The sequence below is a fragment of the Podarcis liolepis genome (assembly GCF_965112155.1).
Source record: "Podarcis liolepis genome assembly, chromosome: 8".
Classification (NCBI taxonomy): domain Eukaryota; kingdom Metazoa; phylum Chordata; class Lepidosauria; order Squamata; family Lacertidae; genus Podarcis; species Podarcis liolepis.
Genome location: NC_139560.1, coordinates 82,461,853 through 82,484,496, shown reverse-complemented (window position 1 = coordinate 82,484,496; position 22,644 = coordinate 82,461,853). Strand labels below are relative to the sequence as shown.

General features: G+C 43.7%; 1 protein-coding gene across 1 annotated transcript; it reads right to left on the bottom strand.

The window, feature by feature from the left end:
- Positions 1 to 7,105: 7,105 nt before the first annotated feature.
- On the bottom strand, positions 7,106 to 21,327 carry SRD5A1 (steroid 5 alpha-reductase 1). The gene is made up of 5 exons (XM_083519695.1): positions 20,782 to 21,327; positions 13,030 to 13,196; positions 12,760 to 12,861; positions 9,847 to 9,997; positions 7,106 to 7,279 (listed from the first exon to the last, which is right to left on the bottom strand). The coding sequence occupies exons 1-5, from the start codon at positions 21,114 to 21,116 to the stop codon at positions 7,213 to 7,215; spliced, it is 822 nt and encodes a 273-aa protein (XP_083375821.1). The 5' UTR covers positions 21,117 to 21,327; the 3' UTR covers positions 7,106 to 7,212.
- Between the last annotated feature and the right edge of the window lie 1,317 nt (positions 21,328 to 22,644).

Below are 22,644 nucleotides of genomic sequence, written 5' to 3'. Positions count from 1 at the left end.
GCCCTTCTCATCTTGCAAACTCATAAATATGAACAACCTAAAGTAATGGTTGACTCCGTTGAGTACAGTAAATATAATAAAATTAAGCATGCACGTTTGATAACTGCTGAAGGAGAGCAAAAGTGTGTTCTCTTCTTCAACAGCCCTCACCCCATTTCCTTTTCTAATGAATAAAAGTATATTCCAGTTTAGTTAAATAAAACCATCAGTCAGCACAACAAATACAATTAACATTTATAAATCACACAGGGCATTTGGGGAAACAATTTTAGAGGATATTGGAGGTAGGAACTGTTTCCAGATAAACAGAACAAAGGGATACACAAGTAAGGAAGTCAGATTAGCCTCAACCAGAGCCAGGGCCTTTTCAACACTGGCTCCGGCTTGGTGGAACGCTCTGCCTCATGAGACCAGGGCCCTACAGGATCTGATTTCTTTCCGCAGGGCCTGTAAGACAGAGTTGTTCCACCTGGCCTTTGGCTTGGAGCCAATTTTATTCCCTCCCTCTCTTTCTTTTTTCTTTTCCTTTCTCCTCCTGCGATGAGGCTACATTTTAATATTTCAATATTTTAATGTTCTATTTTAATTTTGTTTTTAAGTTATAATCATTCAACTTGTTTTTATTACTGCTTGTTAGCCGCCCAGAGCCCGGCCTTGGCTGGGGAGGGCGGGGTATAAATAAAAATTATTATTATTAATAATACATTAGGTTTTAATCATAGATCCATGCTCACAGCTTGTGTAGTGGAATGGAAGGTGGAGGCTTCCAGGTGGAGAAATCAAAATTAGAAACTGAATTGTTAGAACCCAATACTAAGAACTTATCAAGAATGTATAATTTGCTGCTGAAATGGAATACACAAGATGAAACAGTTAAATCAGCTATGATTAAGTGGGCACAGGACATTGGTCATAACATTATGTTTGCTGACTGGGAATGGTTGTGGAACACCGGGATAAAATTCACGGCATGCAATGCCTTAAAGGAAAATATTATGAAAATGATCTATAGGTGGTACACGACCCCAGTCAAGCTAGCAAAGATTTATCATTTGCCTGATAACAAGTGCTGGAAATGTAAAGAATCTGAAGGTACTTTCTACCACCTTTGGTGGACGTGCCCAAAGATTAAGGCCTTCTGGGAGATGATATATAATGAAATGAAAAAAGTACTTAAATGTACTTTCCCTAAGAAACCAGAGGCCTTTCTCTTGGGCATTGTCAGCCAATTGGTGTTAAAGAAAGATAGAACTTTCTTTATGTATGCTACGACAGCAGCAAGAATACTTATTGCAAAGTATTGGAAGACACAAGATCTACCCACCCTGGAAGAATGGCAGATGAAAGTGATGGACTACATGACACTGGCTGAGATGACTGGCAGAATCCGTGATCAGAGGAAAGAGACGGTGGAAGAAGATTGGAAGAAATTCAAAGTTTACCTTAAGAACTATTATAAAATTGATGAATGTTAAAATGTCGAGGTGTTGAGAAAGAAAAAGGGATTACAGTGACGCAAGATTAAGCCGAAGAAAAAAACTAAGAGGACACATATTTGATAAAATTATTTAGAAGCTGCTGAAATAATTTTGGAAATTGGGATGCAGGAAGGGGAGGTATGGGGGAGTCCGAGAAATGAGGGTTATGAAAAAAAAGGTTATGAAATTATACATGTTTGTTTGTCTTTTTATTTGTTTGTATTGTTTAAAAAATGTTGTAAAACTAATAAAAAATTTAAAAAAAAAAGGAATGGAAGGTGGAAGCCCTAGGCTGAGGCTGCTAAAACGAGGGGGAAATAAAAGGTTCACTAAAACCAGTGAAACTTCCTCCTTAGTCAATGGGGATGGATCTGAATTCCTGCTCAGATTTAAGTAGCAATCCTATGCACAAGAAGATGCCCTATATAGTGCGGGCCTGCATTTCTAATCCCTGGGTGTGTGTTCATACTATACAATTATTATTATTATTATTATTAGACACTTGTGACCTGCCAATTTGGCCAGCTTGGGCCAGGCATTTTGCTAAAAGACTTCTAGTGTATTGGAAGCTAGAATTTATGTCAGTACCGATGGTCAGCCAACAAAGGTCCTTATAGTTAAAGCTATGGTTTTCCCAGTAGTGATGTATGGAAGTGAGAGCTGGACCATAAAGAAGGCTGATCGCCGAAGAATTGATGCTTTTGAATTATGGTGCTGGAGGAGACTCTTGAGAGTCCCATGGACTGCAAGAAGACCAAGCCTATCCATTCTGAAGGAAATCAGCCCCGAGCGCTCACTGGAAAGACAGATCGTGAAGCTGAGGCTCCAATACTTTGGCCACCTCATGAGAAGAGAAGACTCCTTGGAAAAGACCCCCATGTTGGGAAAGATGGAGGGCACAAGGAGAAGGGGACGACAGAGGACGAGATGGTTGGACAGTGTTCTCAAAGCTACCAGCATGAGTCTGTCCAAACTGTGGGAGGCAGTGGAAGACAGGAGTGCCTGGCGTGGTCTGGTCCATGGGGTCACCCAAGAGTTGGATACGACTAAACAACCACCACCGATGGTCAGCTATTATAATTAAACTTAAAAGAGACTGCCTTAATGTTTCCAGAAGCAACTACCATGCTGAAAGTAGTTGGTGAAATTGCTGACTGGGAAACTTGAGGTATTCCCTGAAATTATAGGATCATTCAGAACTGTAGGTAGTAGTATTTCTCAGCCGTTGCCCTGTGTTTGACTCTTAAAACGTTTTGCTCAACAGCGTGAGATATGTAAAATGTTTCTTCTTTTTTTGCTAACCATGCCTGTCCGAGCAGTTTCCTATGAGCTTATGTATGTACGTAATTGGCCTCCACAGCCACTTACGGACTCATTGTTAAAACCATGTTTATGGAAGACAATCTTACTCGGCTACGAGGGATCACCAGAGGTGGTTAATGCATAACCTGTTGACTCATGCTCAGGATACCAGAAACATGGGAAACTAACCATTTTTCCCCCTTTACAATAATTTATTTTGATTAAAGTGACTACACTTTCACTGAAGCAACCATTTTTGTTTCCAATGTACTTTTTTTTTTGCAGCATGCCACTATCTACAAAAATTATATAATGACAATATTAGTAACCTACCTCGTGGGGCTGCTATAGTGGTGAATGATATTCAACATTATAGTATGAGTTATGGATATATGCTAGAATTCAGTGACTAGGAAAGCCCCACTGCGCACCGGATAGCCCCTAGTGCAGGGCTTCCGCTGATGGCATTTGTTAAGTGAATCCCGCCCACTGTGTTGTTCAGACACTTTGTTAAACTGATATAAGTGAAGCAGTGGAAATCCATGTCCTTAAAATAAACATCAGTTTATGCAGCAACGCCAGGCAGAGATCTTAGTAAATTTAAATAGTCATATTCTGGAACTTAATAAGGACTCAGAAATTCTGCAGCAGTGGGAATACTTTATTTTTACTTGGAACCATGCACAGCATGAAGTTATGTGTCTTGCTGCCTGCCATTTTTCAACCTCGGCTGAAATCTGCTCCAAATTTTCAATTTTTAAATTCAAACTCGTAGGGACAAACTATTGATCCAATGCTTTGTTAGCCACCCTGAGCCCGGCTTCGGCTGGGGAGGGTGGGATATAAATAAAATATTATTATTATTATTATTATTATTAGACACACATTCCTCCTTGAATTCCAAAATCCTTCCCACTTCCTCTGTTCTTCTGATCCTCTTATCTCTGGTTTCAACCTTTAATTTTGCTACTCCAGGCTGCTAGTGTCACGAGGTGTATGTCTGAACCTATGTGCATGTCCACAACACCCGTGTCTTCAACATACAGCTCTAAGAGGATTAAGACCTTTCATGTGGAGTCTGTACATGTATCTGTTGAACATCGGTGTATAGCTTTAACCCTTACGCCTAATAAAGAAGCTCACACAACAAAGGAATGAAGATTGGTTTATTACATGGAATGAAGATAGACGGGGTATACAGAGGCTGCTTCTGACAGCAAGGTTATACATATATTCGGACAGCAGATACATTCATTTTTTTAAACCAATCATATTTTATTACATTTCAACATTTCTAACCTATACATCAAAACACAATTTCGTCTTTTCTCCTATTTTTGTCAACTTCCCACCCCTTTTCCCACAGAGTAGCTCCGTCTTTCCTCCTGCTAGCACTAGATGGGACAACCTACTGCAAATTACCGTATTTTTCGCTCTATAAGACGCACCAGACCATAAGACGCACCTAGTTTTTGTAAGAGGAAAACAAGAAAAAAAATATTCTGAATCTCAGAAGCCAGAACAACAAGAGGGATCGCTGCACAGTAAAAGCAGCGATCCCTCTTGCTGTTCTGGCTTCTGGGATAGCTGCGCAGCCTGCATTCGCTCCATAAGATGCACACACATTTCCCCTTACTTTTTAGGAGGGAAAAAGTGAGTCTTATTCAGCAAAAAATACGGTAAATCTCTATACCAAGTGTCTTTCAGCAGGGGGGGGGGTATCCACAAATAAAGTAAACTTCCTGACTCCATTCCTGCCCCCAACCATGACGGGAAAGGAAATCTCTGGTTATGACACCAAAAATAATTGTGACAGAAAAGGCGACACATCTCTCTGACCAAACTGGATATCCAAGGTGTACAAATTTTGGGCATGTGCGACATGGATTCTCAAAGAGGCTGCTTTTAGCTACTGCAAGCGGCCACATGGCAGTCGTGTAGGGTGGCAGATAAGCCTTGCTTTTATTAGTATTGATTTATTTCATTTAAATAATGCATATACTACAACAGTCTCTGTGGTTTACAAAGATACAGTGGAAAACGTTCTAATCAGAACTGTAAAACCAAACCTCGGTTAAGATGCCTGCCAGAATAACTAGCTCAACAGTTTCTCGTGTGCTCTTCTCTTATAACACGCATGGATTGGCTTCATGCGGCGTAAATGCCTCTGCCATCTTCCAAGCTACTGAGTCCTCACTTTTGTCTGCCCAGAGAAAGTTCTATGCCTTTGGCTTCAGCCGTCCCAAGTGTCATTCTAATGGTCAACATCTTTAGGCATCGCTCTTCAGTTGTCACCTTCTAGGTAGCAGCAAGTATTTTTGAAGTCTCTGATCAACACCCTGAGCGCTTGTTGGTGATTTGTTCCTAGGCAGTCAGCAACACATAACATACTTACACAGAAGTAATCCCCACTGATTTGAAGGAGACTTGCCCCTTAGCAAATGTATATAGGATTGTAGCCCTACAGTTCAGCTGCATACATGCCCATTCTGTATCAAATGCCCTTGGGTTGCATCCATTGGGTTGGGACATTCCATATCAAGTGATCAATTTTTTTATGTCATGTCATCCATCTTTTTCTTAATATTTAGCACACTTGTTGAATGATCCAAACTAAGTTTAAATCAAAAATTTTATTTATCTCGTCCCGTTTTTGAGTTACGGTTTGGAATTAAAAAATAAAATAAAAATGACAATTTTGGCCTTGCTGAAATACGCAAAAACCTTAACAGCTCAGCCAAGAATTGAGAGATTTCAAAATTAAAAATACCAATCTCTTCAGAATTTCATGGGCTTGAAAACGATATGTCACATGATGGACTTCCTTTACATTTTAAAGTTACAAAATTTAAAAAGTGGTTAAAAAAATTAACATAATTAAAAATTTACAATAAGTATATTAATTATTTAATATACTTCTATGAGCTACCTGCAAATTTTGATCCTGCTATCTCAATGGGATCACTTTTTTTAAAAAACAACAACACAAAACGTTTTGTACATACATGTCTGCCTTATTGGATTCTGTTTAGGATAAATGGGTCTTCTTGCAGTAAAATATAACAGAATGAAGAAGACTTCAAACTATAATACCAGTTACGTTAGGCATTTCTTTAGAAAGTTATTCAGTTAAAAGGTATCTGAAAAGTTATTCAGGCTTCTTTAAAAAAAAATAATAATGGTGTGCCAAAGCATATAATAGAATTAACGCTTTGAAAGAATTCCTATTAGTACTTCATTTCATGAACATTGCAGCAAAAAGTTTTATTTTCTGTCTTTCATCCCTGAGAGAAGGAAGCTAGTGAGTTTCCCAAGGGCCTGCTGCTTCCTCTGCAAAGCACCCGAAAAAAGCCAGAGGTGGTTTTCCCTGTAGGCCTTGGCACTCCATGCCCAAAGACACCCATCTACTCTCCTTTTTGAAGAGTGTTAAGCTTTTTGAGGAGAGTTAATAAGAGTTAAGGCTGAGTTAAAACTTAAGTTGTTTGGGAAGGGTGCCATTTAACACTACTGGCCTGCTATTGTTTATATTATTATATTGTATTGTATTCTTGTATTCTTGTATATTATATTATTATTATTATTATTATTATTATTATTATTATTATTATTATTATTAATTATTATTATATTGTATTATTATATTGTATATTTTTGCTCCTTGTCTTTCATTAATGGGGAACTAAGTGATACTTGGAATAGACCCAATGAATCCAATGAACGTAAAAATTGATTTATTCCAGTGGGTCTGCTCCAAGAATGACAACCACCCTATATTTCTAATTTAGTCTGTTAACTGCCTGGAATTCTTAAAAGTAGAAAAGCAGTCGGAAGTATATAATAATACAGTGGTGCCCCGCAAGACGAATGCCTTGCAAGATGAAAAACTCGCTAGACGAAAGGGTTTTTCGGTTTTGCGTTGCTTCGCTAGACGAATTTCCCTATGGGCTTGCTTCGCAAGACGAAAACGTCTTGCACTTTTTTCTTAAAGCCGCTTGAAGAGGCGCAGTTGCGACGGACCGTGCTTCGCAAGACAAAAAACATCGCAAGACGAAAAGACTCGCGAAACGAATTATTTTCGTCTTGCGAGGCACCACTGTAAGTATATAATAATTACCTAGGTTAAGGTTTCAGCATCTTTTGGAAACCTAGTAAGGGGCCTTTTCCTTCGAGAAAGTTAAGAAAGTTCCTTAGAGAACATTAAGTTGAGGTATAATGAGCTCGTAAAGAGTTACGGTATAGCACCTATAATTCAAAAATACTTTATAATGGGAAATGTCCCTGTTGCATCATTAAGCACAGTATTTGCATTGCCAAAAGTGCTCTGGTGGGTATTCAGAGGCCCCGTTTAGCCAACATTTATTGAACATTAACTTCTCTTATTCGTCGCAGCAGCAACTATTGTTCAGAATCAGCAGGAAATGTTAGGAAGAGCTCAGAAGATAAATGGAATTAGAATTTTCCTGGAGCGGGGATAGTCTTCAAACTTGTTGAGGTACCAGCTGAAGGAGAAGAAGTAGAAGTGAGGAGTACTGTTTGGCTCAAATTGTATAAAACTAGAACATTACCACCTTTCATATATCTGGAATGAGGCCCAGGCATGTTCTTAAATCTTCATAAATACAAATACATTTCTTAACTGCCTCGGTAAGAACAGGAAAAGCCAAATTTACCGTATTTTTTGCTCTATAGGACGCACTTTTTCCCCTCCAAAAATGAAGGGGAATGTGTGTGCGTCCTATGGAGCGAATGCAGGCTCCTTGGCTTCAGTGATAGCAACGCGAAGCCTCCAAAGCGCAGAGAGAGCGCTCCCTCCACGCTCCGGAGGCTTCGTGTTGCTTTCGCTGAAGCCTGGAGAGCGAGAGGAGTCGGTGTGCACCAACCCCTCTCGCTCTCCAGGCTTCAGGGATAGCCGCCTGAAGCCTGCGGAGCGAGGCGGGAACTTGCACTGCGCTCCAAAGCCTTCAGGTTCCTTTTGCGGAAGCCGGGAGAGCAAGACTCTCCTGGCTTCAGCGAAAGGAACCCAAAGCCTTTGGAGCGCAGCGCGAGTTCCCGATGCGCTCCAAAGGCTTCAGGTGACTATCAGCGACGCGCCTGTCATGCGAAGCCGGAGGAGGGACAGAAGGGACTCCTTCTGTTCCTTCTCCAGCTTCGCTGAAGGTGCGCTGCGCAGTTCTCCCTCTCAAGAGAGGGAGAACTGCGCAGCGCCCCTTCAGCGACGTGTCTGTCCTGGCTTCTGCCTTAGCCCTGCGTAGCCTCTTCGGGAAGGGGGAGCCTTTATCCCGCTGCCCTGAAGAGGCTTGGCGTGGTTATCCCAGAAGCCAGAACAGCCACACGGTATCCCAGAAGCCAGATCCCTTTTGCTGTTCTGGCTTCTGGGATTCAGAATAATTTTTTCTTGTTTTCCTCCTCCCAAAACTAGGTGCACCCTATGGTCTGGTGCGCCCTATGAAGCGAAAAATACGGTATGTTAGAACCCAAATTCATGTAGAACAGGTTATTTACGGAGTATGCAACTTGATAACAATGCAATTATTATTTAATTATTACATTTCTGTATCGCCGTATGTAGGTTTTTAAGTAGTTTTCAAAGTTAACACATCAAAGTGAAAACAATATAGTTGAGATATATTTATTTTAGGACCTGTTCTAGTTCTGATTGTATTGTTTTAAACAATTTTTTAATGTTGTATTTTACATTGTTGTGACCCACCCTGGGACTTTGTGGTGAAGGGCAGGTAATAGATCTAATATTTTTCTTTAAGAACACCCAAGCATAAAAGTGGCAGGTACCAACACAGTTAAAAGACGGTTTAAAATACTCGCTATCTGAACACAATGCATTCTTGGGAAATAGTTTGTTAGGTGAGCATTCACATAACAAGTCCAGGATTTCCATTGATTCCTATGGGGAAATTTAATGCATTCCCAACAATGGAATCTTGGCCCTAAAAGGTTGAAAAGCCTTGTAAAATCCCCGGAAAACCCCCTGAAACCTTGCAAAAAGCAAACAAGGAAGGGGAAAATGCTCATTTATATGTCCAATCTCTCCCCTTGCCTCCCTTCCCTCTCACCATGGCTGCTATGGATCAGTAAAACACAAAAAGTAACGCTTGTTTTAAGGCTTGTTTGTTTACAATACTATATGCAGATCCAGCTATTTGGGTATCTGAATCTGGTGTGTATAGGTGAGGTTAGAGTACTAATTCCTCTTGTTTGGATAAATGAATTTTCATACAACGAGTTTTTGGATAACACGACCTGTATATAATCAATACAGTTAAAATGACTGGTTTTTTGTTTGCTTTTTAAAGTCTTTGCCTGAAACTTTAAAAGTTGGTGCCAAGTGAATTCTTCCAACTGGGCCACCACAGCCACAAATCAGTAGCATGAATTTATCAAGAATAACCCAGATTTATGTCCGGATTAAGTTTACCTTGTTATTGGTTGGGTTACTGAGTTAGCGGACTGTGGGAATGTAACTTACCTTGATTTCAGGAAAACAAAGTTCCACATAATATTGAGGTTATCAAACTGGTTAAATTCAAGCTGGATGATAATACAATCAGGAGGATTTACAGCTGGTTGGGAAATCATGCTCAAAGAGTTCTCACAATGCTTCCTCATCAAACCTGAGGCAAGTTTCAAATGGGGTGCTACAAGATTCAACCTGGATTCAAACTGGATTCAAGATTCAACCTGGGCCCCAATACTTCAACATTTTTATCAATGACTTAGATGTGGTGCTGTCCAGATGTTTTAGACTACAGTTCCCATAAGTCCCAATCAGCATGGCTGTGCTGTCTGGGGCTGATGGGAATTTTAATGCAAAACATCTGGAGGGCAAGGTGAATAACTGAAGGGCCTGTTAATGATGATTTAAACCAGCTCAATATTTAGCTTCCCTGTCACTTTCCTTAGCAAATATAGATAATAAATGTAAGTTCTATGTCCATACAAAGAAGGGAGGGGGGACCTTAAGTATGGTTTATCACAGAAAAACAATTGTGTATGTATTAAAAACTCCCACATGAAAATTCAAGAGAAATCCGAATTTCTGAAAACTTACTGATGATGCATTTGTGCCCTTCTTCCTAATATCAAGAATGTACTAACAGCAAAAGCAGCGCTTTCCAAGGTACAGGCGGCAAGAGCAAATCCACACCATTCAAGAATCTCTCCAAAGTAGTTGGCTCCAGTCACATATTCAAACATTCCTCCTGTAGAACAAAACGTAGTAGCAATTAATGCTCTGATAGCTTTAAGTCGCTGCAAATCCGAAAGTATTGGGAGTTACCCAGTTGTAAAACAACAAATTATAGCTACTTCTAGCAATATTGATGTTACATGAAGTCATGGTTTCCAGCCATGTCCCAATCGCTTCCATGGGCAAGAGAAGCAAGTTAGACTCTTGACAGAGGGGGAACTGTTTTCTCAGAACAAGATTTTAGGAAGAGAGAAAGAACTAAATCTTTGTTGTTGTTGCTCCAAGACACGAGAAGTCAGATCCTCAAGGAGGATTCGAGGTTCCCCTTCCTGGTGCTCACCCAAAAATATCTGCAACTCTGGTCACCCTCATTCTGGGTGGCATCCTGTACTTTGCAAGACTCTTAATTCTTTCTTCCAATTCTTCAATGTCATCCAGAGCTTCATAGTCAGATGCATCTGTGCTTGCAAGTAGGTCTCAAGCTGAGCAAGACCAGGCTGCTGGAGTACATAGTAGCTACATCCACATTCTCTGAGAAAGCAAACTCTTGATTTAGCCCTTGTAGCAGACAGATTTGACTGCTGCTTTTGTCAAGAGACGGTAGCTCGAGTCGGAGCTAGAGGTGAAGCTAAACACAAGGTGGTTCCTTGCACCCTTTTGGTTTCCGTTACAAAAAGAAGCAGTGGTTTGCATGATGATCCAGATTGAGAATGTGGCAGCATGGGGAAATGGGGAGGGATGTTTGGGTCTCTTGAGACGTTAGGGCTGGCCTAGCAGGGAAAATAGCCAGAAGCATTGGTGGCATGGGTTGGTAGGGGAAGGGGGCCATTGAGCCATACAGCACTCTTACAAATTGGTTCAACTATACCTTCACGTGGGAGCCCCTCCCCACCTTCTCAAGTGTGGGCCTAGGCCTTAGATTTTTACTCACGGTTTCCAAATCTTAATTTTTTCAGAGAAATTGGTCGCTCACGATCGCCGGACTTTGGAGCTTTTCGCAATGAAGAAAGCGAGTCGATTCCACAGTACCCACGTCTCCAACCCCGCTCGCTCTCGGGGGTCTTACTAGAGCTTACCGGGGAGCAGGGGAGTCGCTCAGGGTACCCGCCGGAACACCAGGTACTCAGAATGCTCAATCTGAGCTTTTTTTTCGGGGTTCCACAACACTCTCGCGGTCACCCCAATCTTCATAGCGCTGGGGCTCTTTCAGCCGAAAGAGCTCCCGTCGCCATTAATCGGGCGACCAACCGGAAGTCTCCCTCCCCACCTTCTCAAGCGTGGTGCTAGGCCTTAGATTTGAACCTGTGATCCCCTGCATATGAAACCTAAGCTGTTCCCCCACCCCCGACATGGTCTCCTTCTGAAGCCCATGTGATCTCAGTGCACATATTTGAGTCTTGAGGGAGCTGGGCAAAAGCAAAATGCCCCGTGGTATCTCTTGTTTTCCTGTCTACTGCTGTGGCTAAGCAGGTTCAAATATCGGGCGCTCCTCTTTTTTTGCTTGGTATTGCTGTTGCTGGTCAGGCATGAAAAACAGGAGGGGAGGCCATATTCCACTTCCCCGTAATGGGGACGGAACTCACATCTCCAGCTTTGTTTGGTGAGCTGATAAGAGAGTACTGCTGTCAGTGTGTGGTTTGGACTTGTCTTTTGAGGGTGGGTGTGCAATTTCTCAGGGGGTAGGGTAAATAAACCCTCTCCAAACCTCTCTGGATTATTATTTGCTATTTTGTATTTTAATATGGCTGTACATTCCTCTGGAAGCCCTCTTGGCTATACAATTCAATTCAAAGGAATTATTTTTTTAAATCCCAGAATGAAGACAGAGTAACCTTGTAGTGAGTTGCAGGCTCGTTTGGACAAAAGAGCCCTGAAACCGAGTGAAATTGCATCATGCCCTTGGCAAAGAAATGGGACGCTCAGGAATTCACAGCTGTACTGGGAAATGTGTGCCTGCCTCCATCAAATGCATGCTGTACCGAGAATGTTGCATTTTAGCCAAGGCACATTCCCCGCAGGGGCATAGCTTGAAACTGCCTCTTCATGTTTCTCAAGAAGCTAGGAGGGAAAGCCTGGTGTTTCCTCTGTGTATAAACCTACAGGGTCTTTACCTTGCAAGGGGCATCAGGGGGAAAAAGTAAGGTGAATATACTGCTGGCTGATTGGTGCTTTCCAAGCACAGCTGCGCATGGAGCGGATCACAGACAATGTCGCCATTGATAAGGAGCTGCATGGTTGCTAAGCACTGCGTGGCGAGACTGGTTGCTATTTCTGCATTTGCATTTCATTAAATGCTGTTGAATTTCTGCTGAGTGAGGATGGCGGTGGGGGAGACAGACTTGGCTTGCACTTCTGCAAGCAGCAGAGGTAGTAACCACCTTGTCAAGACTGTAGGACTGGGTTACCTTCCAACCAGTTCCATATACTTAACTCGCATGGAAATTAAATGGGATTTGAGCACACACAACTAGGAAAAGTGACGCAGCCCCAGAGCTTTTACTGTCAATAAAGCGGGTGTCTCAGCAATAGCTAAAGAGATTTTCAAAAAGGAATAATCTGTTTTATTGTGTTCTTTAAAAAACACCTGCTTTATGAGCGCAGGAATTTATATATAAGAAAAAACACTTCTACTCCTTTTGAATCCACTTCTGTGACAAGCAACTTGCAACGCAAGTTGAGTCTCTGGGACCCTTACTGTTAGAATGCTTCATTATAAAATAATTTACGTTTCAATGACACATTTGCAGCATAGGATTTCAATGACACATTACTCACCTCTTGGTATTTTGTAGCCCGTTTCCCCTGGTTTTCTGAGATTCCTCAAAATATTATCAGAATGCACATTAATCAGCAGGCCACTTAGCCACCCTGAAAAACCTGAAAATATATTAGAATGCTGGTTTAGAAACACAACCTTAAAAAAAAAGTTATGAGAATGCACCACAGTATGTCTGTATCCGATCTGCTTGCTTCATGATGTTCTGAACCATCGCCAACGGCTGCACTTGAAAATCTGTGACGTATTTAGTACCTAAGGTTACTCACCTAGAACGAAGCGCAGTACTGTTGGCCAATCTAAAGAGTATTCTGCATAGTTACTCAAACTCCGGCCCTGCAGGTATCCATTATAAGTGCAGAAGACAAAAGCTAGCAAAAATGCAATGGCGGGTGTTGGCTTTCCTCCACGAATTAAGAAAGGAAAGATGAATGCCCTGGAATAAACGCAAAATTAAGGGTTTTATTTAGTTTTAAACGTTGCAGAAATGCAACACACACACACACACACACACACACGCACACAAAACTAAGCTCCAAGCTTATTGAAAACAGAATCCCTTTTAAGCAAATTGTGCAGTATGCATAAAGTACATTTTGACCATTGTGACCAGTAGCCACTGTTGGTGTCTTGCAACTTTGACCTGCTGCAGGACCTTAGTCAGACCTTAGCAGAGCATACGCAGAGTTCCAGAAAGCAATCAGTTGCAGGCAGGATGGACGAAGCAGGAACAAATGCTGCTACTAGTATTCTGTATTCTGCTCTGGTCAGACCTCACCTGGAGTACTGTGTCCAGCTCTGGGCACCACAATTCAAGAAGGACACTGACAAACTGGAACGTGTCCAGAGGAGGGCAACCAAAATGGTCAAAGGCCTGGAAACGATGCCTTATGAGGAACGGCTAAGGGAGCTGGGCATGTTTAGCCTGGAGAAGAGGAGGTTAAGGGGTGATATGATAGCCATGTTCAAATACATAAAAGGATGTCACATAGAGGAGGGAGAAAGGTTGTTTTCTGCTGCTCCAGAGAAGCGGACACGGAGCAATGGATCCAAACTACAAGAAAGAAGATTCCACCTAAACATTAGGAAGAACTTCCTGACAGTAAGAGCTGTTCGACAGTGGAATTTGCTGCCAAGGAGTGTGGTGGAGTCTCCTACTTTGGAGGTCTTTAAGCAGAGGCTTGACAACCATATGCCAGGAGTGCTCTGATGGTGTTTCCTGCTTGGCAGGGGGTTGGACTCGATGGCCCTTGTGGTCTCTTCCAACTCTATGATTCTATGATTCTAGTAACTTGATTACTTAGATGTGTTTATTATGTACAGCTATGGTTTTCCCAGTAGTGATGTATGGAAGTGAGAGCTGGACCATAAAGAAGGCTGATCGCCGAAGAATTGATGCTTTTGAATTCTGGTGCTGGAGGAGACTCTTGAGAGTCCCATGGACTGCAAGAAGATCAAACCTCTCCATTCTGAAGAAAATCATCCCTGAGTGCTCCCTGGAAGGACAGATCCTGAAGCTGAGGCTCCAAGACTTTGGCCACCTCATGAGAAGAGAAGACTCCCTGGAGAAGACCCTGATGTTGGGAAAGATGGAGGGCACAAGGAGAAGGGGACGACAGAGGACGAGATGGTTAGACAGTGTTCTCAAAGCTAGACATGAGTCTGACCAAACTGCGGGAGGCAGTGGAAGACAGGAGTGCCTGGCGTGCTCTGGTCCATGGGGTCGCGAAGAGTCGGAAACGACTAAACGACTAAACAACAACAGCATTATGTACAACAGACTCTACAAGTTACTATATACAGGAACAGATACACGGATCTTAACTAGCTGTCTCTTAACAAAACCAAACGACTCTCGGAAACACCACACTGACCAACAAAACACAATTTGGGGAGGAATCAATCACGCACAGAACATTTCAACCACCAATCATTGAATGCAAATGCATTTCATCATACATGCATGTGCAAAGGACTCAGATGCCACTAGATTGTGTAGCCCGTAAAAGGCAGTCATGCACAGAACATTCTTTAGTTTTTGGAAATCATTGTGTGTATTGCATGTTACTCCTGACAGACTAGGGTTTAACCTTAATCTGATTACACATTCATGCATAGTTCTCAATGTACTCTTAGCTTAATCCTATGCATTCCACTAATAGGCTTGGTTCCAGATCAATGTAGTTAAAACCAATGGGCAAGTTACTCATGGCTTATCTTGTCGCACTGATTTCAACCAGAACTTAGATCTACTCTATAGTAAAAGGTAAAGGTACCCCTGCCCATATGGGCCAGTCGTGTCCGACTCTAGGGTTGTGCGCTCATCTCACTTAAGAGGCCAGGAGCCGGGATCTACTCTATAGTAGTTGTAGATTAGATTATAGATTATGGGTGTAGTGTGAATTTAATCTGGATTCCAATGTTCTGACTAAATGACGGAGTGCAGTACAGTGGTGCCCCGCAAGACGAATGCCTCGCAAGACGGAAAACTCACTAGACGCAAGAGTTTTCCGTTTTGGAGGTGCTTCGCAAAACGAATTTCCTATGGGCTTGCTTCGCAAGACGACAATGTCTTGCAAGTTCCTGCTAGTTTTTTTCCCTCCCCCCCTTTTTCTAAGCCGCTAAGCCGCTTATCAGCTGATCCGATCAGCAGATAAGACGCTAAAAGCCGCTAATAGCGCTAAGCCGCTTATCAGCTGATCCGATCAGCAGATAAGACGCTAATAGCGCTAAGCCACTTATCAGCTGATCCGATCAGCAGATAAGCCGCTAAAGGCCTCTAATAGCGCTAATCCTTCAATGGGCTTGCTTCGCAAGACGAAAAAACCGCTAGACGAAGAGAATCACAGAACGGATTCTTTTCGTCTTGCGAGGCACCACTGTATAGATTATGGGTGTAGTGTGAATTTAATCTGGATTCCAATGTTCTGACTAAAGGGCGGAGTGCAGTACAATTGCATCTTGTAGCAGCTGAAAGCTGGCTGGTTGAAATCCTGCAAATGAATTGCATGCAAGGCAGAGAACCTCAAAGTCTCTTTTGCGCTGGGTTTTCCTAATGTGTGAAGAGCTTTTAAACCCACAGACTTGCTTACTAAGCTTGGGGAGGGTCTTACGAGATCTCACAGGAACTCAGACAGTCCCACAAGATCCTGCAAGAACCTCCCAGAGCCTGTCCAATAGCATTCCAGAGTCGGGTAAGTAAGGTGAAGAGTTTACAAGCACTCTGCCTTCCTTGGAGCCATTTGTTAACTGGAGACCTAACTGGTTTCAGTGACGCAGAAGGCCAGCTGTGACCGTCCTTGAAGAAGAATAGCCTGCCATGCCCTGGTAACATCCAGATGAGATTATTGCAATGCATTGTACATGGGGCCATCTCTGAAGACTGTTCAGAAACTTCAATTACTTCAAACTACGGCTGTGAATAATAACTACAGTTCCCCTTTCATGACCACTCAAATCAGTTGCCACCTCACTCTAATGATAGGATTGGCACTGGGGAAGACAGCAAAAAAAGGTATCAAAACCCTCAGACTTCTTTATGCAAAAGTAAGTTTTTGCTTCCCGGAATGCATTGCTGTCTAAGTATTTGAAAAGGTGTAATGGACTTCAGCCCCTTTTCTTTGCTAGAATAGATTTTGCAGCATACACTGCCACATACGTATTTTTGTATTTGCAGTTTGCTGCCTTTACGTTACTGAATAGTTGAGGTAGACACGCAGGCAAATTAGCTTTTATGGTGCAAGACCCTTGGGTCATATTTACCTAAACACTGAATTATGTGTGCTCACAGAAGCTTAAAAACAGAACGATACAGAGAAGATTAAGGTCCCTTCGTAATTATGGTGTGAATCTTTCCGTATTTTTACAACTACGTTTATAAAAAGCTATCGTTTGCACTTTGCAACGCTTTTTTATGACTTTAAAAATGAATCATTTACTTGTAGGCGTTCATATTGACAGCAGCTTTAAAGCACAGCTTGTGATCAAATAACCCTGCTTTTGGTAACGTAAAGTAGCAAGGATTCCACTTAGCTGAGTAATACAAGAAGAGAAGGAACTGGGTTTCTCCTTTAAGCTGTCCCCAATTCACAATGCTTACCTTACTTCCCCCCAAAAAATTTTTTATTGGTTTTCACAATATTATAAACAAACAAACAAACAAACAAACACACACACACACACAAGACAAACAAACATAACAAACATAAATCATAGCCTTACTGAAAATTACAGTTATTAACTTTGTTAAGTGACTTCCTCACTTCCCCTTGGTTGAATTTCATTGCATGTCCTTTTAACGGTTTTCCAAATCCCAATTTTTATGAAATTTAACTTAAACATTAACATCCTTAAATCTTCACCTTATATAATTAAACATATTAATTCATCACTTAACATAAATAAAATCCTAAGCCTATTAAGTATCTGCAAGCTATTTCGGGTTAATTTAACTTAACAAATTTAACTAAATAATCATTAAATTTATTCCATTCTTCCTGATATTCCTCCTCCTTCTGGTTGCGGACTCTTCCGGTTAGGTCGGCTAGCTCCGAAAAGTCCATCATCTTCATCTGCCATTCCTCTACTGTTGGGACTTCTTGTGATTTCCAATTCTTGGCTAACAAAATTCTAGCTGCAGTTGTGGCATACAAAAACAATCTTAACATCTTTTTTGGGCAATTCCATACCTGTTATTCCAAGAAGAAATGATGGGAAGTTTTTGCCTCTGCACATGAGTCCGAGAATGTTCTGAACAGTTCCCATTGAGTTCATGAAACAGTGTACCTTGGCCTGTTCTTAATGCATTGTTGACCACATCTACGGACTGCGATTGTTATGTTCTTTCAAGTCATGCAATATCAGCCATCAGTAACCATGTGTTCCCTTTCCCAACCTTCATGATTAATGCCCTTACATTGTTAACCAATCAGCAACGAGCGCACCTGTGGCAAGGTTGTAATATTCAATAAAAGAGTCTCCTCGGGACTTGCAGAGATGCCTCTCACATGACACTTGCTACTCGTCTGTCGTTATTCCAACCCAACAAAGAAAGGCCTCTGGTTTCTTAATAAATGTATATTTCAACATTTTTTTCAATTCATTATAAATCTTCTCCCAGAAGTTTTTCACCTTGGGGCAGGTCCACCACATATGATAAAAGGTACCCTCTTTTTCTTTACATTTCCAGCATAGATTATCACTGTTATGATATATCTTTGCTAATTTTACAGGGGTTAAGTACCATCTATACATCCTTTTCATAATATTTTCCTTTAACACCGTACATGCAGTGAACTTGACTCCTTTCCTCCACAACCTTTCCCAATCTTCAAACATTATATTATGTCCCACATCTCTTGCCCAATCCATATTTCTCCTCTTTCATAATGCTAGAACCAACAGACGCAACCTTGTTGTCCAATGAAGCTAAATACAGTCGTACCTTGGAAGTCAAACGGAATCCGTTTGACTTCCAAAAGGTTCGGAAACCAAAGCGCGGTTTCTGATTGGCTGCAGGAAGCTCCTGCAACCAATCGGAAGCCCCGTCGGATGTTCGGCTTCCAAAAATAGTTTGCAAACCAGAGCAGTCACTTCCTGGTTTGCAGCGTTTGGGAGCCAAAACGTTCAGGAACTAAGCTATTCAAAAACCAAGGAATGACTATAGTAGGAATTTCGGGGCAGACAAAATGAAATGCATTTTTACACAGCAAGTGGTTTAAACTATGGAATTTGCATGCCTAAGATGTGGAGGCTTTGAAATGGGCTATACAATTTAATGGAAGAAGCTACCAGTAGCTACTGGTCACAATGGTCAAATCAGGGGTCTGCAAACTTTTTTAGCGGGGGGCCGGTCCACTGTCCCTGAGACTTTGTGGAGGGCTGGACTATATATTTTTTGGGGGGGAATATGAACAAATTCCTATGGCCCACAAATAACCCAGAGATGCATTTTAAATAAAAGGACATTCTACTCATGTAAAAACACGCTGATTCCCGGACCGTCCGCGGGCTGGATTTAGAAGGTGATTGGGCCGGATCTGGCCCCTGGGCCTTAGTTTGCCTACCCATGCACTTAGTACACACACACACACACACACATTTAGTACACGCACACACGCAAATGCTGGCAGCCACTGGCAATCTTTTAGAAGATATCAAACTAGAGGCAAATGTTTGAGTTTCACAGAACTCTTCCTCAGGCTGGATGTTAGACAAGAGACGAGGGCGGAAAAAACATGTCAAATGCTGTTTCAGAAAAGGCATAGTTCCAAATTGGATGTGGCAACTGTGCGCTGAGATTCCTGTATTCTAGGGACTTGGGACTTGGACGTGATCACCCTTGGGATCCCTTCCGACTCTACAATTCTATGATCCAATTATGGAGGGATCTACTTTTTAAAAAACCAAAACGATGCCCTCCATTAGTGGGAGTATGGAGGACGCTCACTCACCGCAGCTTGTCAAAAGCTATTTCGGAAGAGGCATTTCTCCATCAGCCGTATCATAGAACAGCAGTCAGAAGGGACCCCGAGGGTCATCTATCCCAACCCCCCTGCAATCTCAGCTCAAGCAAAAGGCTCCTGCTGTCTGAACGTTTTTTCCTGTTGTCCCCCCCACCCCCTTTGCCGGGGTTGTTCCATTCTTCCTCAGGCTGGATGATGCCTTTGGAAAAAAGCCGCCCTTGCCTAGGTTTGCTTAGCCCAGCAAAGAGAGCTTACCGTCCTGGCACCACTGAGCATGTACAGAACACATCAGTAAGCTAGTATTATTTATAAAGATTTGAGGTTATTACCCCTCTAATAGGGACGCAGGTGGCACTGTGGGTTAAACCACAGAGCCTAGGACTTGCCGATCAGAAGGTCGGCGCTTCGAATCCCTGCGACGGGGTGAGCTCCCGTTGCTCGGTCCCAGCTCCTGCCAACCTAGCAGCTCGAAAGCACGTCAAAGTGCAAGTAGATAAATAGGTACCACTCCAGCGGGAAGGTAAACGGCGTTTCCGTGTGCTGCTCTGGTTCGCCAGAAGCGGCTTAGTCATGTTCACATGACCTGGAAGCTGTACGCCGGCTCCCTCAGCCAATAAAGCGAGATGAGCGTCGCAACCCCAGAGTTGGCCACGACTGGACCTAATGGTCAGGGGTCCCTTTACCTTTACGAATTAAGTACTTAACCCGAGGTACCACTATATTTATAAATATTTGAGGTTATTACTCCTCTATTATTGTCCGTTCCGGGTTGCTCAGCCATTGCTACTGTGTCCTGTCTTTTAGCAGCTCAATGTGATCAGGTGACAGCAAAAACTGCAAGGTTTTTAGCAGGGGCGATTAGAATAAGATCTACTATTTGTTTATTGAACCCCCCAAAATGTATTTTCTATTGTTAAGTTTTTACCTCTATCTTCAGTACGTTTTATTTTATTGTATTGCTATGGCTCGTGGCTGATGCAAATACTGATTCTTCTGATTCTGATTCAGTAGAATAGGTTTTTTGGGGGGGGGGGGCAATTCGCTTCCCAGCACCATTTTTTTTGTCCTTCCGAAAACTTTGCACCCCCGTTGCCCGGATTTGCTTAGGTCTGCAAAAGGAGGTTGTTGGGTCACTGAACACGCCCATATCTCACCATTAGCCCAGGGTCTTTTTTTGTGGGGGTGCACATCGCGGAGGGGTGTCTGCATCACTCCCCCCCTTTGCACTTCTAAAAAAAAGACCAAAAAAAGCCCCATTCTGATGATTCCCTTTTGTGCATTTTGAACCCCCCAAAATGTATTGTGCATGGTGGTGGTTGCCCATTCTGGTTAGGAAAAGAGCGCACCCTCCCGAAGATTGATAATCTTTGATTATTAACCCCCCCCCCCAAAATGTATTTTCTATTGTTAAGTTTTTAGCTCTATTTTTGGCACGCCGATTTCATCCAGCCGGAGGAAGAAGGGAACAACCCCGGCGGGGAATTCGCTGCCGGGCTCCTTCCCCGGGTCCTCCAGGTCCGGGGAAGGCCAACGCCCCACCTGCGCGGCCGTGCTCACCTGTACGTGTAATGGATGCCGAAGAGGGCCAGGAGGAAGCGGTTGGGCCAGAAGGCGAGCCGGGCGCCGTCGCTGCCCCAGACGAGCCCCATTGGCACGAGGAAGGCGGGCGCCTCTTGCAGCGCCCAGGCCACCTTGGCCGGGATGGGCGGCCCGTAGGCGGACGAGGCGTAGCGCCCGTAGGGGATCTTCAGGTAGCGCGTGGCCAGCATAGCCAGCGCCATGCTGCCCACTATCCCGTAGCTCATCCCCTCCAGCAGCCGCTGCTCCTGCGGGCCGGAGACGCGCCGCCAAAAGGCCCTCGAGCAGCGCAGCGCCCAGGCCAACGTCTCCATGGCGCCAGGCGACGCGGCTCAGCTCTGCGCGCCCGGGCGCCGGCGGGGGAAGGAAAGGGGAGCCGGCCCCGTCCCCCTCCCCGCCGCCAGGCCAACCCCGCGGGAAGAAGGTGTCCGGGCGAGGGCTCCGGGCGTGGCCATCCCCGCCCAGGACGCCGCCGTCGCCGCCGCCGCGCCCGCCCAGGGCACCGCCGGCACCGAGCGAGCGAGTGGCCGAGCGGACGCGCGGCGTCACAAGGGCGGGCGGGACGCGCGCGCGAGAGAGACAGGCCGGAGCGCGCCGCCGTGGAAGGCGCGGCGCGCGCTGCACCCCGCAAACGGGGCGCGGAGCATGCACAGAATTCAGCATTAGGCCCGGGGTCTTTTTGGGGGAAAGGTGCGCTTGCCTCACGTTAGGACAGTGGTGCCTCGGGTTACATACGCTTCAGGTTACAGACTCCGCTAACCCAGAAATAGTACCTCGGGTTAAGAACTTTGCTTCAGGATGAGAACAGAAATCGTGCTCCCCATTAGCTAAAGTGGTGCTTCAGGTTAAGAACAGTTTCAGGTTAAGAACAGACCTCTGGAACGAATTAAGTACTTAACCCGAGGTACCACTGTATTTATAAATATTTGAGGTTATTACTCCGCTACAGTCATACCTCGGGTTGAATGTGCTTTGGGATGAGCACATTCGAGTTGCGCTCCGTGGCATGCGCAGACGCTCAAAATGACGTCATGCACAGAAGCGCCTAAACGTGACCCGCAGACGCACGGACACGGGTTACGTTTGCTTCTAGATGCGAACGGGGCTCTGGAACGGATCCCCGTTTGCATCTAGAGGTACCACTGTATTATTGTTCATGCCGGGTTACTCAACCGTTCCCTCCTGTGTCCTGTCTTTTAGCAGATCAGGGTGATCAGGTGCAGCAAAAACTGCAAGGTTAGAATTAGAATTAGATCTACTATTTGATTATTGAACCCCCCCCCAATGTACTTTCTATTGTTAAGTTTTTACCTCTATCTTCAGTACGTTTTATTTTATTGTATGGCTATGGCTCAGTGGCTGATGTAAATACTGATTCTTCTGATTCAGTATACATCTGAGGTTCTGTCCCCCATAACAAATTTGACACAAAGTAATATCAGCAACGCAACTATCTGTGAACCAACAATAAACATCCATAAAAATGGCAAGAGTACAGTGGTACCTTGGTTCTCAAAATCTGTTCCAGAAGTCCGTTCCAAAACCAAAGCGTTCCAAAACCAAGGCACACTTCTCCATAGAAAGTAATGCAAAACGGATACCGTATTTTTCGCCCCATAGGACGCACCGGCCCATAGGACGCATCAAGTTTTTTTGGGGGGGGGGGAAATAAAGAAAAAAAATTTTATCCCCCCCCCCGCGCTTGTGGGGCAGGCAGCGGGGAGAAGCGCTCTTCTCCCCGTCGCCCACCTTCAGATCAGGTCCGGGGACAGCGGGAAGACGCGCTGCGTCTCCCAGCTGTTCCTGGAGCTTGTGGGGCAGGCAGCGGGGAGAAGCTCTCTT